At 35.4% G+C, this 20,944-nt stretch overlaps 1 protein-coding gene across 1 annotated transcript in view; it reads right to left on the bottom strand.

Moving 5' to 3' along the window:
• Positions 1 to 234: 234 nt before the first annotated feature.
• The window catches only part of LOC145279718 (uncharacterized), a 30,316-nt gene continuing 9,606 nt past the window's right edge, over positions 235 to 20,944 (bottom strand). The window contains exons 2-4 of the mRNA XM_080131006.1: positions 17,659 to 17,725; positions 8,765 to 8,803; positions 235 to 801 (exon numbers count right to left, since the gene is read on the bottom strand). Coding sequence (XP_079987132.1) covers positions 576 to 801; positions 8,765 to 8,803; positions 17,659 to 17,725 — 332 coding nt within the window. The 3' untranslated portion in view covers positions 235 to 575. The remainder of the gene's footprint in view (positions 802 to 8,764; positions 8,804 to 17,658; positions 17,726 to 20,944) is intronic.

The raw sequence follows: 20,944 nt of genomic DNA on the forward strand, positions 1-20,944 counted from the left end.
ACTGTATGCACAGAGTAAATGCATGTACATGCTAGTTCATACAGACACACAGACAAAACAGTCAAGCTAATATACACAGATATCTATAATGCATATTCAATTTACACACACTGCCACCCGGACCTCTCAGTCGGACACTATGACAGCAAGGCACTTAACTAAATATGTTTCTGTAACAAACGGCCAGCCGACACAGAGGGTGGAAAAAAACAAATCAAATTCTATACAAGTATCGATTGTAAACACAATTTTATTAAACATCAAAATGATGATTTAACACAAGTTTTTTTTTGTTTCTTTAGTGGAGTTAAAAAAAAGAAAAAAGAAGAGAAAAAAGAAGAGGAAAAGAATTATAGAAAGAGAAAGATGAAATCATTGAGACTATTAAGAAAAGAAGGATAAGGAAAGAATCAGAAAAGCGAGAGCGACCAGATTTTGGGCTGACACTTGTGTTCAGATAAGCCAATGGCTATCAGCCACGTGTTAAGTATAACCCATGTGATCATCATCATCACAGTCATCATCATTATCAATAGTTTTGACAATTGTTGAATCTGAATGTATTCACAAGACTATTAGTAACAACGTCCAAAGAAATAGTAGAACTTCTCTCGACGGCAGCGCAGTGAACCGCAACATCTTTGCACATAGCTACACCGCGTTCCCAATTCCCGACACTGGAAGAAAGGCCTGTCGTAATCTTCGTCATAATAATCATACGGGGTTGAACTAGCAAATACTTCGGATTGTTTTATGGTTCCTTTCGCTGTGCTAGCAATTGTCACAGGAGTGTGAGCATTTCTGTAAAAAAAAAAAAGATGATAAAAAAAACAAAAAAACAATTACAAATGTAACAGTTATATCGGGTCACTGTGAAAGGTTTTGTTGGTTTTTAAGAGGTTTTAAACGATTGTAATTCATTTCATGCATATTGTTATTACTTAAATATATTACAATGGTTAATTTATAACTTTTTTCTTTCGGATTATTAAAGCATCATTCATATTTTTCTGCAATATTTTCACCTATGTTGACCCGAAAACGACCTTTTTTAGTCAACAGAAAGTGAGTCATCTCCTATCATGATAATGTTCGTCTTGACACAGCACTACTGACTAGAAGAATTTGTTTGGGAAATTTTGTCCCATCCTGCATATTTTCCTCACCTTTTTTCTCTCTGATTATCACATATTTTGAGGATTACAAAACCATTCAGATAACCTTACATTAACATCACCTTTAGCCTTTCCTTGTAGATTATTAAAGCATCATTAATATTTCTCTGCACTATTCTAACTCATGTTGACTTGAAAACAACCTTCTTCAGTCAACAGAAAGGAAGTCATCTCCCATCATGATAATGCTCGTCCACATAAAAGATCTCCTAGGAGAATTTGGTTGGGAAATATTGCCACATCCTGCATATTTTCTTGAACTAACTCCCATGGATTATCGCTTATTTTGAGGATTACAAAACAATTTAGATGGCCTTAGATTAACACGACGAGAGGAGATCGAATATGGTTAATATTTCACATCAAAATCTAAAGAAGTTTACTAGCGAGGCATTTATAATCTTGTTGACAGATGGAATCGAGTTATAGCGAGTAAATGTAATTGTTATGGAGATAGATCTTCAAAAGCACACAATTCTTTTAAGATGAAATTTTACACCAACCTGATTTATAAATTCAAGGATCAATGAAACCAAAATCTGGAGGATAAATTCAATAGAAAACATAGACATGCTTTCCATAACACACACACACACACACACACACACACACACACACACACACACACACACACACACACACACACACACACACACACACACGAGGTGATCGTTTTATCTACATTAGGGACACTAGCGCCCTATAGAAATTAATAATTTTTAATTGATTTTTACAGTATCTTTTGTATATTAAATTGTTAGATGAAAGTACAGAATAGATAAAGGAAGCCCTACCCCGACCACATATTAAGAAGAGCTTTTCTAATCAATAACCTTATTATTTAGAAAACAAATTCTTAATATGGGGAGGGGCAACCGGAAGTAAAGTAGAAACAGTAATCGTAAATATAACCATATTTTCCGATACGAGGGGCGTGCAATAAGTAATGCCCCTGACCCACTTCCAGTTGTCTGATCTAGCTGAAATTTTGCATGTGCAATGATTAATATCTCTACGGGTTATGTGGCAAATTACAGCTCTGAACTGATTGTGGTTTCTGTTTTACAGGTGTTTGAACCGAGTCAGGTGTGAAATGGAGCCTGTTGAATGTCGAGCAGTGATCCGGTTTTTGTATTTGAAAGGACGCACACCACAGGAGACTTTTAATGAAATGAAAGAGACTTATGGTGATAATGCCCCATCATATGACCTTGTAAAACGCTGGCATCGTGAATTCAAACATGGCCGGAAGTCTGTGGAAACAGCTTCCAGACCTGGTCGCCCCCCCCGCCCCTTCTGCCATTGATGAGGCATCTGTCCATCAAGTTGAGGCTGCCATTTTGGAAGATTGGCACATTACTATTCGCCAAAAAGCCCAAGATGTCAAAATTAGTACAGGGTCTGTGGAAACTATCATTCATGACCATTTGCATATGCATAAGGTGTCTGCCAGATGGATTCCCAGGTTGCTCACACCATTCCAGAAGTGAGAATGTGTCGAGTGCTCGAGGATGAATTTGGAAATGTGCCAAGAAGATGAGTGAAAGTTTTTCAAAAGACTGATTACACAGGATGAAACCTGGATCTATCACTATGATCCAGAGACCAAAGCCAGTCAATGCAGTGGAAGCACTTGGACTCACCACCTCCAAAGAAGGCAAGGGTGCAGCTAGCAAGGTCATGTTCACAGTCTTCTGGAACCAGGATGGAGTAGTGATGACAGATTTCCTGGCAAAGGGTATCACAATTACAGGAGCATATTATGCTTCACTTTTGAGGAAATAAATGAAAGCTATTCAAATCAAGAGGCAGGGCAAGATCAGCAAAGGTACCCTCCTCCTGCAGGACAACGCTCTGGTCCACAACTCGCATGTCGCCAGATCAGAAGCACGGGCGTGTGATTATGAAATCCTCCCCATCCTCCCTACTCTCCTGACCTTGTACCCTCTGACTTTCACTTCTTCCCAGCCATGAAGTTGTTTTTGAAAGGAAAGCGTTTCCCAGATGATGCAGCCTTGATTTCTGAAGTCATGTCGCTGTTGGAGGACCAACCTGTGGTGTTCTACAAAAACGGTCTCCAGAGCTGCATCAAACGATAAGAGAAATGCATAACTCTGGGTGGTTCCTATGCAGAGAAAGACTAATAACTGTACCAAATTTCGTTGCTCTACTGCTATGGGAAGTGGGTCAGCGGCATTACTTATTGCACGGCCGTCATATTACTGTGACCTATTTTCAAAGCTATATTTTGTAATAAATATTAAGTGCTCAGAGATTACCTGAGGTAGATTTTCATGAATTTATGGGACCAGCTAATGTATTTATAATAGCAAAGTTGGTGCGTCATGTGTCCAATTTTGGCCACACCCAACATACACCTTCAATTGTGGTGACATGTAATTCAACAAAACACTTGTGGATAAGGGACTTTCATCAACCTACATGACAAGCTCCTCACCATTAAAACACTATTCACCTTTGAATAGGTTGAACTGACTCACTCTGTCAATGGTTTCCATTGGTATACTTCTCAATGAGGAATCTTTGGTTCGATCATCCCATCATTTGCTCACCACATTTGCTCTTTGGTTGATGACATTTATTGCTACTTGCAGTCAGCAATGCCTAACATAGAAAGAAGACCTTTCTTTTGGTAATAGTTTCTGGGACATCCAGCAATTCATTTTCACATTTACAAAGCAGGGCATTGTTTGTTTTCCAGGTAATCACGTCAAACACCCAGACCCAATCTTTCAGTTGCTCTGGAGTTTTACTGGTCAGTATAAAGCATAACAATTTTTCAACAGATACAACACATTCATCCACATGCACATCATCAATGTAAACCGAAGTTGCCTCCTTCATTTGATCATTTTGTAATAAGACTTTATTCACAATGAACCTAATTAATTGTGGAGCTATATTTAGACCAAATTCTGACCTTGTTAAACAGTACCTTTTACCGTGGAAAACAACGGTCTGATAGTACCAAAGTGGCTCAGTGATGCACACTTGCAGATAAGAAGATCAGGGATCCAGCAACTTTGCATTTGATCCTTGCTGTCTTCATTACCTCAGTTTGCTGGCACAAACATTGATGCCTCTGGTGAATGCACCCACATGGAGGTTGAGTTCATTGTATTACATTATAGAGTGTACTTTGGATTATTCCTTCTGGACGACAGCCATCAAAAGGAACAATCGTCTTGCTTGCTTTCCTGACTGCCGGAAAACTGCTTCTATGGTACCAGTTTTCAAGAATTCTGGCGAAAGAACTGACCCATTAAATTATCACCCCATTAGCCTTTTCCCGCTTTTCGCTAAAATATTTGAGTCTTTAATTAATCAAGCTCTAGTCAATCACCTTACAGCTGCTAAACTCCTGACCGACAATCAGTATGGATTTAGGCAAGCCCGTTCCACAGCAGATATCCTAACTGTAATCTCTGAACGTATATACCGTTTGCTGGAAAAAACAAGGGAGGCTAGAGCGGTAGCCCTCGATATATCTAAGGCTTTTGACAGGGTATGGCACGATGATCTTCTAAGGAAAATGAGATCATATGGTATCATTGGAAGAATTCATAAAGTAATTAATTTCTTCTTAAGTAAGAGAAAACTCCAGGTTGTCCTTGACGGTCGTACATCTACACAATATGATATAAATGCGGGATTACCTCAGGGGTCCATCCTCAGACCTTTATTATTCTTGATATTCAGAAATGACCTCCCTGATAAAATTGTTTCTGAGATGGGTATATTTGCTGATGACACCACTCTTTATAACAAGCATGAGGGGAAAACAAATGACACATATCTAAGGAAATGGCAGAAACACTAGAGGATGACCTCCAATCTGTAGTGGAATGGGGACAAAAATGGATGGTCACATTCAATACTGCCCAAACTAAGCTTGTTTCCTTCAATGATTACAAGAAACCTTCACTACCATCAATAGCAATGGCCAAAAACACATTACCTGAAAGCACTCCCTTTAAACTCCTCAGCCTAACGTTTACAGGGAACATGAACTGGAATAGATACATCGAGAGCATTGCCAAGGCTGCTGCGAAGAAGGTGGGTTCTCCCTACCGTGCTAGAAAGCTACTTATGCCTGAAAGTATCCTGTGCCTCTATAAGGCCACCATTTCCCCATGTATGGAGTACTGTTGTCACCTTTGGGTTGGTGCATCTGCTACTTGCCTCTCACTCCTTGACAGAGTTCAAAAGAGAGTCGCCAATCTGATAGGTCCTGAACTGTCATCTAAGCTTCACCCTCTGTCCTATCGACAAAATGTTGCATCCCTTTGCTTGTTCTACAAGTACTTTAATGGTGAATGCTCTGACGAGCTACAAGCACTTGTACCCCCTCGATGTAAATACCCGCGACAAACCCGACAAGCAACTAAATCCCACCCCTTCACAGTAGAGATCCCTAGGTGTAAGAAAGCATTCTACTTCAATAGTTTCTTCCCCGGAACTGCTAGACTTTGGAACTCCCTTCCGGGATTCTACTTTCCCAACTGTACTGATATGCAGAAGTTCAAGAGTAATGTGAACAGACATCTTGCTACTCATCTCCCCTCATAATACCCCCACAACTATGTTCCCAATAGTAGCACCCTACTTCAAAGTGGCACTGTACCTTGTTTGGGGTGAAAATTGAATTAAAAGAAAAAGATCAAAGCTTTTGTTCATCATGAGGAGCAAGCCATCCTTTCTTGATCCATTGCTCAAATTTCATCCCTGAATAGTTTCCTGACTGGTGCCGTCACCAAATACTCCATGACACGGTTTTGCAGCTTGTCAGGTGCCTTGTAATCCGCCCATTTTTATGTTGCAGTCCATTCAGTTCGTTTTTGGTCAAACTGCTTAAATTCTGATGAAAATACTTATGCAGAAACTGGTTCATCAAGAAATTGAATCTTCTCTAACTTCAAAATAAATACTCTGCATCTATTTCTATCTAGAGATCAAACACAAGCAGGTTCTGCACCATTATTAGAACTTCAATTACAATTACATGTTCACCATTCAGTTTTAGGCTGACCGATCCAACACCACCTATCTCTGGCTGATAGTAATCATCTTGATAGTTTACTTTCACAACGCCCAACACACTTTTTTGCTTAAAATGGTGATAAAGCACCTTCTTTTCTGCTCACAGATTTTCTTACAGTTCACAGCATTGATTTCACATCTTGCATAGCTGATTCTTTTCCTTGGACAATCCGAAAAATGTGGCCTAGTCCTTCACACTAGTAACAACTGTGGTAAAAAAAAAAAAAAAACTCAAGGGACAACAATGCCACACTGCCAACACTCTACAGTCTGCTATCAAGAACCTCCCAAATGCAAAACACAATGCAGCTGACACAACTTGCCACTTAAATAGTCAAGTTCCAAATCCACTTCTTCTGAAAAACCAGGCTTTTCTTTTATATCCATCCGGAAGTGTCTCATTTGCATATTGACCAAGCATATAAAAAGACGGACAATTTTTGTTCTTTATTTGCACACTTTCTGTCTGCACAAGAAAGAACAAGTTTGTTACAAATTAAATCATTTAATCATGGCAACAAGCACCACTTTTCTGCGGTTGGGGTCTCAAGCTCTAAATCAGTCATTCCAAGTGAGACAATTCCTAGGTAATTGTTTAATTCCATTGCATTCAAAACACCTTATCCTGGTGTTTTTGATCTGGCTTTCTTTGGTTTGCACTGATCTCACAGCTGTCATAATTAATGCATGTCCAGGTGGGTCCTCTTTCAGTATGGCTCTCGTTGAAGCCAGAAATGCTTATTTCCTCCATTCGAGCAAAGCTTTGAGACCCTGATCAGTCATATCATCGAATAGCATGAAAAGCTTCCACAGATTTGCTATAAAAACATTTACAATTGCAGCCGGGTGCTTCACATAGGAATCTAGGACGAATGCTGTAATCAAAGCATTCTTTATGGAGGCATAATCCTCCTTTTTTTTCCTCAACTGCTGATAGATCACAAAGACACACATATCAAACTCACAAGAATTATACATTTGATTTTCTTTACAACCAACGCACAAATTTAACTTTCTTAATCCATTCAATAATGGATTGGCTGGAATCTGCCTCGATAAACTTCGGTATTAGCTTCATATCAATCTTATCTGCTATTGTGAAGCTGAAAATAGCTCAAAAAGAAAAAGGTGTGACGTAACTCATGGCTTCAGATTATATATTTTGTCAGCAGTAACATCTTTAAAAATTGCCAGGAACAACGCTAACAATTAATACAAATGGTGGAATGAATAAGATAGATAAAAACATGAATGCTATGAATGGCTCACCATTTAACAAGTGTAAAATTTAACAACAGAGTTTTGTGAATGAAAGCAAGGAAACATGAGCTAACAAACAAAATATATTTATATATCAACAATTCATGAAATTTATTTGAAAGACCATAGTTATTTGAGAAGATTTAAAGTTCTTTAATAAGAAATAAACATGAGCGCTACAAAGTTTGTTTCAAATTTCTGTTGTGTGTGTTTGTGTGTGTTTGTGCATGTGTGTGCATGTGCGTGTGTGTGCATGTGTGCGTGTGTGTGTGAGAGACAGAGATTACCTTCTTGGAAGTTGAACTATTACTGAAGAGATAGCAGAAGAGTTAAATGAATTTCACCATGAGACGCTCCAGCTGATGTTTCTTAGATGGGCATAGTTGATGTTGAGAGTCAAGGCATGTCACGTGTCACCCAGAGGAACTCTAATTTCAGAGACCAGGTCATTGCTTTTATAAGGAGTTAATTTGACATAGGCTTATTACATTTTGGGTTTGAAACGATTTTCATTAGCACTTTTCTGTGAAAACTCTAACTTGTTTTTTGAAGGGAAGAGAAGAAAGAAAGAAACTAGGTGGCTGTTCAAGTCAGTCGCATTTTGGCATTCGTTTGAACCGCATTTGCAATCTCCAGTCACCACACACACACACACACACACACACACACACACACACACACACACACACACACACACACACACACACACACACACACACACAATCTGGGACAATTTTTTAACAATCAACCGTTGTGACTACCACTTCTATTACTGTCTACATCACCTGTTTTATCAGTTTACCTGGCCATTATGAAAATTTCCCTTCCTTACTATTATGCACGACAAAGGCTATTTTTTGTCACTTACATCAGGAAGACTGTCTCTGTCCATTATGGATACATGTTCAGGCACTGAAGTTCACAAGAAAGTTTTTATATCTAGCCATTAAATAAACTTTTATGGTCATATTTAATGGAAATTTAAGCACTGGACAAATTAAAGATGGTAGATGGTACACCCAACAAGACAATATCGCTTCAATAAAAAAAATAGTAAAATATTATGGTTTTACAAGATCTGTGGCGAAAAATTACTTCGAACCAACTTTGCTGGTAATAGTGGAGTCTGAACTTCTTTATAAAGGTCATTCTAGAGTTAGAGGTCAAGAAACTTAAGTTTAATTCATTGATTCAGATGAGGCACATATGCATATATACATGGGGAAATAGACAATCACATTGATTTCTTAAAAACGATAAATACTTACGTTGTCAAGGGCAGATTATTTGAAACTTTTGATTCATGGCTGAAAGAAAATAATTTGAAATATTTAAAAAAAAAACAATCAATTCTTATTTGTATTTTTGAAATTGCTACACATTTTCTTTGGAGACAAAATTGGATTTTAATTTTCAAGATTTTGAATTTTTGAGATTTTGTTTTTACACGATTTCAAAATTTTGCCTCTGAGAAAAGTTATATAGAAGTTTCTGCTTTGAAATTTTAAGATTTTATTTTTTAAGATATTACATGCAATGAGAAGGTGGCAAAGTTTAAAATTATATATCTATATCATTAATTGCTAAATAATAATACACTTCATTTTTTAAAGTGCAATAAAATGTACATAGCATAAAATAAATACAAGGTACTTTTTCGATTAAATTTAGATTAAATTTTCATATTTTACTTTGTAAAGTTTATGAAAATGCACTTTGAAAATTGATAAATTTCAGGTTAAATCTTGTACTTTTATTATTTTTAATGTTTATAAAAAACATTTTGTTTAACCATTTTCATGTCTTGCAAGAAATGCTGTTCTAACTTGTAAATATAATCAACATAGACTTATTACAAATTCTTATTTATATTTCAATATCAGTTTAATTTTCAAACTAATTTTAAATAAAAAAAAACAAATTATAATTTCATTATGGGCAAAATCTGTTGTCACATTGACTCTTAGAAAACTATTAGAGTGACAATATTTTGCCTTACATACCTAAACTGAAGTGCATGATTACGCCCCTAATTAAAAATAGTTTCCACATTCCTCTACATATTTCTGCAATTAAAATGTTACTTACACATTATAGACGCTACATCGGTAGCGATTAAGTTAGCTACTGTGAATTTTGACAAAGGTTACATAGAGTACATGATAATAATCCAGATCTTCAAAAGCAGAATAATTCCTAGGGTTAAATCAAATATGGCTAACATGTAAAGTCAATATTAAACGACAAAACCAAGTGAGATGACAAATGATGCTACAATTTTTTAACGATTTGGGGGGAGAAACAAAGGTTTTTCGAATCAGTTTCTCTGTGGAAGCTATGTGAAGAAGATATCACCAATAACGTAAAAATCTTTGATAATTAAAGTGCAAAATGTTACTTTGATGTTTTTGTCTGCGTGTCACTCATTTCAGTTAAGAAATTAATCAAATAACCAGATAATTAGACGTAATTAGAAATTAACTAAATAAGTACATGATCAGCCTCTCTCTCCTGAGTCAATTTTCTCAAAAAAAAAAAAAGAAGCCAATTTCATACAGGTTTTAATTTCCATTGTTTATTTGAAAAAATATTATCAAAAGTGTATTACATATAATAGCAAAAAGGTTTTGAGAAGAAATAAAATCCTGTGCATTAATGGACGTCATCATGTATTAAAAGATACTATTGTAACAGTATTTCATTCTATAATATTTTTTTAAAATAAATGAACGTGCAATAATTTAGGTGAGAAACGTCAAAAATTATAAATACGTTAAATGTAATCCATTAGGCCTATAAACGGATCCTTAACATTGCTGTAAGTATAAAGCTACGTGTGAAGTTTTAACACGTCTTCTTGTGTCATTCCTGCATGAAAAGAATCTTTTTTACATTACAACCACTTGACGAAACTGTGACGAAGAAAAGGAACGACTATACCAGAAATAAGAATAAGAGATCACACGTAAATACTCCCCTCCATATATATATATAAAAAAAGTTCATTATTGAAAATGCCACATAGTTATTTCTTGCTGTCAATTGTTTATGATAATAATAGGTAAATATTTTCCACTACTTTCCACGACACATGTGTTTATATTACATATACAAGCATAGATTATTTTTAAGGATAGAAGGGACTTTTCTTTATTCATGACAAATGGATCACAGCTACTAACTTGGATTTATGTTATCATGTTAGTCTACCGGAAAACACTGGAAAGTAAAATAATCGATTGTTATGATGAGTATTATAATGGTCGACTGTTATGATTGTAAAAGTAGAATGTCGGAAGGAATGTTATCAAAGCGAAATAAATATTTATGGTTGTTTCATATTTACATTTATTGTGGCTGCGAGGTGGCATGCCTTTTCTTCTCCACATCTATATATGTTCATTTATCCAGTCCAGTGCTTCCATGACTTCCATCTACTACACAACTCTCAATTGCAGACTGACTAATCTAACTCTATTTTCTACGTGAAATTAAAATTCACTTTGGATGGAATACTGCTGCCATATCTGGGCAGGAGCTGCTAAAAATAGCCTATCCTGCCTTGACAGAGTACAAAACAGACTTCGTAGCTTAGTGAGGGATGCCCTTTTCTCTTCCCTGCAACCTCTCTCCCACAGAAGAGACGTTGCGAGCCTGTCTTTGTTTTATCGTTATTTCCATGGCAAGTGCTCGTCTGAGCTCAAATCTCTGGTCCCCCCTCGCCAATCTTTTACGAAAAACACCCATCTAGCTGAAGCCACTGTCAAAAATTTTCCCCACTCTCTATCTGTGCCTAAATCAAAACGTAGATTCCATGAACACAGCTTCTTTCTTAGAACAGCACCCCAGTGGAACTCTGTTCCGTCTGCCTGTTTCCCACCTGACTACAACTTGGATGTCTTCAAATCCAACGTAAACAAATTCCTATGTTAACATTCTTGAAAACTATTAAATATTAAATATACATATTTCAACAGTAAATATTTTTTTCGCTTCGATAACATTCCTTCTGACATTCTATTTTTACAATCATAATAATTGACTATTAGAATACTCATCATAATAATCGACTATTTTACTTTCCGGTGTTTTCCGGTAGACTAACGACATAAAACTTGAACTTATGCAAATGCGAAATGACAACGTTTCACATTATATACTTACGTTTACATATTACTGCTACGAGGGACGTTCCAAAAGTAATATCTCCTATTTATTTTATTTCGCCAGAATGGATCAAAGGAGAGTGCAAATTGCATTGTCATGATGACTGATCTTATGCATTCATGACCTGAAAGTTTCATCTCTCTGTTGCAGGTATTGGCAGTGTGAGACTCTAAGAAAGCAACCCCTGTCATAGACGTGTGTTAGAAGCAGAGATACATCATTGAATTCCTGGTAAAAGTACATAGAGAATGACGGTAACTATGTTGAAAAATAAATTCTGGAGGACAAACGGTCGCCTGTTTTAATGGTACCACTCCCGTCTTCGTAGCTCTTCAACGTTTTGAGTTAAAAATAGGAGGCTTTGCTTTTGGAACGACCCTCATATATTTCCTAATGTTGTTATGATGTTGATATTTCTGAAATAAACACAGAAGAAATATAAAGGAGGTAATGTTATGTCATTAGCGATTAAGTTAGTACAGATTATAACAGGGGTCACAATTGGTGCATGTCAGGATGTAAATCTGCAAACAGAATCACCCCAGAGACAGATGACGAAAAGAGGCAGAAGGCAGAGCTCAAACGCCACAGACAAAACAAACTTGAATGATGACGAATGACGCATTTTCAAGCGAGAGGAAACAAAATTTTTCAAGAAGCTGCGTGAATGAGACACAGACAATAATGTAAAATGATCTAATGCGAATGTTACTTCAATATCTCTCCGTTTGCGTCACTCATTTCTTAAGTTAGAAAATCAAGTCTAAGAAGTAAATAATTACTAACATAATATTAGTTTATCTCTGGAGTAAAGTCTCTCCAAATAAAACCTTGAAGAATCTCAGCAAACGTCTCCTTTGTTTCTTTCCTACATGAAAGATGTTTTATTCATCTAGCAACGCTAATAACGAATCACAGCCAGCAGAAAAGGAATCATGCAACAAGCATTAGATGGGACAGCGATCAAGAAAAGAAGTGTGTGTGTGTGTGTGTGTGTGTGTGTGTGTGTGTGTGTGTGTGTGTGTGTGAGCACTAACCCTATTCGGTGCAAGGAGGTGTCAACGTCCTCCTACATACAGTGCCTGGAAGTACCAAATTGGTCACCCATTTTAGTAATGACCGGGCTCAGGGAACCGGTGTGTCAACGTGATTATGCCGTATATAAAAATGAGAAGAAGAAAACATGTAAAAGACGTATAAACACTATGCGCATGTATATATAAAGAAATGTATTTGGTTAATTCATTACTCATTAATGAGAACAATTCAGTAATATTTATAACTTCCCAGAAACGAAGTAAAAATGCATCTTTTTCACTAACTAAAATAAACTTAGTTCATTCTTTATTAAAAATACATCATTGCAGCACCTTCACATGCTTTGTTATATTTATGTGTTTATTGAATGAGCTGCAGGTGTTGAAATTTACCTTTGAAAGCCTTTTCGTTTGCTTAATATATACAAACGTACATTTCATAAATGCACTTTAATTTTATTTGCGGTTTTACTTTTCTTTTATCATGAATGCATACCTAACTCTTATAAAAGACAGACACACACACACACCTATTTATTCTTTTGGTGGACTATTATCCTCATCTTCATAATTGTTGTTGTTTCACCACATTTCGGCCAATTCATCCTCTGGCCTTCTTCAGGTGGATAATTACGACGAGATAGGAATGCTGAGTCTTGTACCTGTATCCCCAGTAATTACTACGTTCCGTAGTTGTTGTCGTCTGACCACGTTTTTGGCCAACTAATCCTCTGGCCTGATTTTGGGTAGGATTGAAACCGCTACCTTCAGACAATGCTCACCTGGAACCATAGAAACTCAATGCCTCTATCCACTGCGCCATGGGCCCGTAAGGCCAGAGAATTAGTTGGTCAAAACATGGTGAAACAAGAACTATGAAAATGAGGAGAACAGTCCACAAAAAAAAAAATGAATACACAAATTATGAAGTCTCATCTCAAAGGATTACAAATAAAATAATACACACACACACACACACACACACACACACACACACACACACACACACACACAACCAGTTTTCGTTTACAAACTTATGCTTCGTTATCTTAATATTCCTTTTCAAACATATGTGTTTACCAAATATGCTGCAGATGGTGAAACTATGTTGCTATAAACGCTTAACTCATCGCTCATAACGTAATCTTGTTTTAATCTTTATACAATTCTTCAGCATAAACAGTTTTCCAGACATTCAATCTTTTCAGAGATGACTTTTGATATTTATTTTTAACACTAAAATATTACAAGTTAATTCCTATTTCATCCTCCTAAATTACTGTTTTTGTTTCCAATTTTCTTATCATTTTGTTCTAATTGAGGACGGGGTACCTACTAGATGCCAGACATTCACTCACTATCTCAGACATTCCAACCAAGAGGTCTTTTTATGATTCTAATCGCCCCTTTAAGTGCAATTGTTTGTATCTCTCTTACACTTAGTTCACTGGGTATAGTTACCAATTTTTGAATTTTTTTTTTACATGAGTTCGGTTGCTTCTATAATTACTGGAATAATGGAGATCTTCCTAAGATTCCAATTTCTTTTCATGTCGTGCGTAAGACCTTGGTATATTGTTATCTTTTACCTCTAAGCTCTTTAACTCAGCATCATTGGGGGACACTAACTTCTACTAAGTTGTCACATATGACTGTCAGGTTTAATAGCTCCATAATTACTTAAAATGAAATGGTTTCCGTTTAGTTTATTAAGTAACTATTATTTCTTTCACTGCTTTTGTGTGTAGGTATGCATGTGGGAGTGACAAAAAAAAAAAAAAAGGAAAAACGAAAAAATACCCATCATCATTTATACATAATTTACTGCACCTTATCATAAGAAAGGTTTAAACAAAATTTCAGCCCAGATTGGCCCAGTAGTTTTTGATAAATGTGAGATGACAAACAAACTAAAAAAAATATGATATATAAAAGCTTATACGTCTGTCTGTCTCCATATTTTTAAACTCTATCTCTACCGGAAGTAAAAGTTGCAGAACGCCGCTAGGGGCTTCAAATGATTGGACTTTTTATGGACTGTTCTTTTATGGGTCTTTAGCTGATTAAAATAGTTTTTAAGAGGTCAAAATTGGATCAAAATTGAAAAAATCGTTATACATTTTGTATATGCATCTGTTTATTTTTAATTTTTAATTTTTAATCATTTCATATGCGTGTCACGTTGGTGCAGTGGTAACGTAACCAGCTTTGAATGCTACAGTTTTGCTTTCAGTTTCGATTCCAGCTGATGGCATCCAGATACTTTTTTTTACTTTTGAAATCACAACTCTATTCTAATATATATGAAATCTGGACAAATTAAAATACCATATTTAAGCGTATTTCACGACCGGGCAAAGCCGGGGGCTCCCTCCCGCTAGTATAATATAGATAAAAACATGACTGACTGTCATAAACCATTTTTAAACACTTTGCTTGTTTCATTATGATCGAAATTTTTTCAGAGAACTTTTTAAGGAGAAGCCTTGCTTCAAAATTTGTTTCTGTTTTACTTTAAATTTCACTTTACTTGCGTCTCCACGAAAAAAAAAAAATCGATTATAATACATCAGTTACTATGTGAACAAATCACAACAAAAATAGCCTCTCGCAATCAAACAGTAATAGCAATGTTTTTATTAATTTACATGATTTTCATAACGAAAATTAAGTTTATATACAATGATAAAATGTGTATTATTTGGATTCTTTATACTACTGTTCTACTGTAACCTCCGACCTACTCCATGTTTATCCTGTTGAAATTCCACGCAGATTCCTAAGTTTGACAGAAAGATTCTCGAGTTCGATATACCTGAAGAAGGTCGGAGGTTACATCGACTGAAACGTTGTGAAAATAACACCCAAGATAAAGAAAGAAGTCAGAATAATCCAAATAATGTGAGTTATCAATCCTCTAATCTAAAAGATTCAGAAACAGAATTATAAAGTGGCATGAAACAGTGCTGATCGGTATTTTTTCCTCCAAAATTTATCGTTATCATGTAGTGATATTCAAAATCAAAATAAAAACCTTTTTTATTGAAATACTCTGATGTTATAAGAATTTGTGACTATCCGAATACCCACGTCAGGAATTAAACTATTTAAAATATAATCAGGTGCTTCTTTTTATGGTGGAGAATTACTAAATAAAATTATTATTATTTATTTTTTTAATGGAAATCGCTCCAGTCAAGGCATGAAGCCACTTGATATAAAGAGCTAAAATAAATATGATTTCAAGTTAAAAATTAGCCAATGATAAGTGTTGTATGGATAGATTCCGACTGAGATAACAGCAATTCGTCTGTCTTTGTCAAAAACACCACTCTTGAAATACGAGGATTGAAGAACAAAATATAGGAAGCAAGAGTTACGAGATCACTGACAATAAACCCACTTTTTACTCTTCAACTATGAAGATGATGATAAACCTTTAAAATACAGGCATCATTTCTTAATCCATTTAATTTTAAATTTGTGAGAGGTTGAATAAGACAAGGCACGTTTTCAATTTGGTGCAACGAAACAATAAATAATTAAGCAATAGGCTTAAATCATAAGTAACGCACTCTCTCTCTCTGCTTTAATTATTCGAATAAAAAACGATCATGTCTAATAACCCTACGTCTTAATGTACCCATAGTTCTAGCTGTACGAATGATAAGGGTTATATTATCACACATCTGATTAGTACAATACATCGCCTCCAAGATAGTTCTGTTCAATCTGAAGAGAATTGAGAGAACTTTACATTACAACTTTGAAGAATTAATTAATCTCAACAATGTGGATACATTCTCTTTTTTTTATATTCATTTTATTTGAATATTTTTTTAAGAGATCAAGGGAGCTAACCCCTCCTGGAGCTAACACTTGATTTCATTATGATTTGTATTTATATCCGAGGGCTCTTTTTAGAATAGATGTTGTTCCCTTTATGACTGCAACCTGTATTTCATTACAGCTTGATCTTCCAGGGATTGTTTCCAGCCACTTCTTAAGATTCTTTTTTACTGAGCCCTCTCACAACCCATATAATGTCTATCTCTTTCAGAGACCATGTCGTCTTTACATCATTCTTGAGGTCCTGGTACTTGGTTATCTTTTCTCGTTCAGCTCTATTAAGACCATAGTTATTTACATATGTGTGTGTGTGTTAATGTGTGTGTGTGTGTGTGCGTTGATGTGTGTGTGTGTGTGTGTGTGTGTGTGTACTATCAATCAACAGAAACATCATAAGCGCCACAAGTGAGCAAAAATAAAAACTGAAAATAAATAAACATATAAATCTAATTTTATTGGGCGATTTTAGAAGCAAAGTAAATTAGCATGTGCTCGTGTGAGCTCCAATCTATGCCCCCCCCTTGCCAAACTTTCACGAAAAAAACACTTGTCTAGTTGAAACCACTATCAATAATTTCCCCCACTCTTCAAGTTCATGATGAGCCGTCCCCTTAAGTAATCCAATTTACCAAATTTCCACTACTAAAAATTACTACAATATTGGCCCATTGACTACTATACACTCATTAACCCTTATCCTCGAGTGGCCTCAATGGTGACTTCTTTGTATAAAGAAAAGAATGTCTTTTATTCTATTAAGGTGTTTCTAAAAGTACATAGGCGGCCTTTGACTGCAGTTAGGGATTATCTTCAATTCTTGGTAGAAAGCAACAACATACCTACACGTATGATTAAATTTGATTAAAATTTAATGACTACAAGAAATGAGACTATGTAAAATATAATAAGTCGCATCTTTTAATGACAGAGAGTTATTAAATAAAATTATTATTATTTTTTTAAATTTTACAATCATTTTTTTTTTTTATTGAAAAGATATTTTGAAGCTTTTATTTAAACTTTAAACTTCCAATTTGTGAAAATTATCATTTCTGTCGTTTATATTTATTTCATCTTAATTCTTGGAATTGACATTTATGCATCCTTACACGTTGTTGCTGGCAACCGTATTAACCTTATCGTGTTCATCAGTCGTTGCTGGAACGGCATAGATAACTGGAAAATAAAAAAAGAACAAATCTTGAGATCAATTTTACCACAGTAGAAGAATTGGTATAATGGGAAATTTGAAAATTCCGTTAAGAAAGAAAAATGTCTGTATTACTCAGAGAAAGGTTCATGGCGCCGAAAATTTGGATTAAAATAGAAAAAAAAAATTAATTTATATTATTTGGATTCTGTTCTCATTTTGAGTGTCATTTTCACAACATTTTATTCGATTCCCACAATAACCTGTGGCATAGCAGATAAAGTACTTGGTAAAATTCAGTTGTAAGTTTTACTCTTATGGAAATTGAAGATTCAATCCTCAGTGCAGACGACACTCAAAATACAATTGCAAATTACTTAGGATTTCTACTAAATTATGGTTGACAGAACGAGACATGCTATCCTGTGGATTAAATAAATGATTCCGTTCGAAATTCCGTGCAGATTCTTGGGTTTGACAGAAATATTCTCGAGTTTAACAAGATACACATTTCAGTCAGTACAACTTCCGACCTTCTTTAGGTCGGAAGTTGTATCGACTGAAATGTTGTGAAAATAACACTCAAGATGAGAACAGTAGTCCAAAGAATCCAAATAACCAATTCTCATCTAAAAAAAAAATCAGAAACATAAATAATTTATTTATTTGGAAAAAGATCTTGCATCGTGTTATCTGGTTTGTTAACTGATTTAAAAAACAAGAGGCAGACGATAATAAACAAGCCAGAAATAAAATTAACACAAGACAATTACGAAGCACAAAATGCAGATAACCTTTAACAATTTTGTAACACTGACTATAATAGTCAGCATGTGTGTGTGTGTTTAAATTAGGCACAAAGTTTACTGATAAAGAGAGAAGAAAGTTGAAACATAAATTATGAGGAAATTTCCAAATCACACAACAATTGTTCAAATGAAAATCGTTAATAATATACAATCTATCGCATTAATTACTTTCCCACAAATTCATGCACATATATACACACTAGAGGGGACTCAAACTATTGATGACCCCCTCTTTCCCCATGCTATGTAGGGATAAGATCAGGAACTATAAAAGCCAAAGCACAAAAAGATTCCCTTTATTTTTTGCCCTGCCTGAAAGACTGCCAGTCGGACCACTCCTAGTAACTCGCACCTTTAACAACATGTGTGGATGACGTAAGTGCAAAATTCTAGGTATGTGAGACACATTCTCTCAACTTTTTCACACACACACACGCGCACACACTCTTTTTGGACTTTCTTGAATTTACATATGTGTACACCACCTCAGTTATCCTTGACGTGAAGATCATGGATCATTTGAACCTTGCAGTCAAATGAGTGACATGTTATTAAGAACTGTGGAGGCAGTTAATCAAGGTGAGGTACCAGACGTTAATATAATCGACCCCAATAAATACCAGGTCACAATTTTCCAAAGACATCTCTGCTATTTAGAATATGGCAATTCTGTTTCCATGATCAGGGATGGCCAATATGACCTAAACTGATTGTACTATACAAACTCTATGACGAATAAAACCATTAAGCACACAAATGCATAAACCACTTTGGTATCACTTGTATGTGAAACATGTAATCATGAAATATTTGAGTAACTTTGGAAAAGATGTCGTGTGCCTCATCGGTCATTGCAAGCCCAAAGAAGAAAATATTTAAGATTGTTTTCATAGATTATGTCTTAGTGCCCACAAAGTATAAAGCTTAATTTTCACTGAATAAGATTTAGTCAGTATTTTACTGCTATACATTCTGCAAACCACTTATCAAGGCCTGAAGGCCACTCGATGATAAAAGTTAATGAATATAAGGTAGTAGTGTAGTAATTGTTAATAGTGTAAATTTTGATTATTTATGAGGCAAGATCAACAAAAACTTGTTTATATTGGATTTGATTTGTTGTATTCAACCAGAAAGCAAGCCAGCGGAACGGTGTTCCACAGGCAGACAGTTCTAGGAAAGAAGCTTTGTTCATGGAATCTACATTTAGATTTAGGCAAAGTTAGAGAGTGGAGAAATGATATATAGTGATTCTAGTTAGCCGAGTATTTTTTTGAAAGTTTAGCAAGATTGGAGTTCAGTCGAGCACTTGCCATGAAATATATTATAGGAAAAGAGAAACTGCAAATGGTTTAATGTTCTTGAATCCGTCATCTCCTAAATGAATGCTATGGTAACAGTATGATCGACACATCACTGCATTACCACACCAACATCAGATTATACAAACTGTTCCATGAAGACAACAGAAGCTTATGGTATACATATAAACGTTCTACAACAAGTACATAGGCACATCGCCTTAGCTAACAATAAAGTCGATCACAGAATGAAAGACAAATTATACCGGTTAGCTCACAAAACCCCAATATAAATCAGAGACAGGATCTTATATCAATCACAATCAACCATAGCCCATCTGTCCTTAATTGGCATTTTCAAAGTCATCAATGCAAACAATGATTCTCCAGATCTAAAGTGAAAAGGGCAAAACTGACTGAATACATTGTGTTCATGTTCGGAATCTTGTTCTTAGCTTAAATTATAAATAGAATCTACGATTTTGGAGAGAAAATTGAACTCACTCATTTTTCGACCAAATTTCAAACAATTATTACACCTTCTCAGCTATATTGTGAATTTTTTTTTCAATTTTAGTTCAGTAAAACAAAAGTTCCGATGAATTTCTGTATAATATTCGATCAGTTGCATAAAACAATTATAGAAGTACAAGGTTTGCACATATGAAACACGCACGCATTAAACTAGATAGACAAATTGACACTACCACATCGAAACAATTCAAAGATAAGACAACACCAAAAGATAAAGACAAGAATAACTCCCCACAAAATTTCATCATGCATTATAGCCAATTTTCTTTACTCCTTTGCCTGATGATAGATCCATTAAGTAAACTATTGAATAAAAGCCAGAGGGCCTACAACCTTAGCCAGAGTCACCAACAAGACCTGAACAAAAGAGTTAACCACATGCCAGTTCAGACACTTCAAATGAAAATAATTTCTGACGAGGACGCTTCACAGAACGTCTGAAACGCGCGTAAAAACGATTTCAATGACTTAAAAACATTATTACAATGACCCAAACATAATTCTCAATGAAAAACCAAGACACGGAATAATAAAATAATGTTAAAAAATAGACATTGTTGGTGACTACTCCCTTATTTAGATATACATCTTTCTTTCGTTG

Source organism: Euprymna scolopes, chromosome 7 (assembly GCF_053919585.1).
Source record: "Euprymna scolopes isolate OS-2025 chromosome 7, ASM5391958v1, whole genome shotgun sequence".
Taxonomy (NCBI): Eukaryota; Metazoa; Mollusca; class Cephalopoda; order Sepiida; family Sepiolidae; genus Euprymna; species Euprymna scolopes.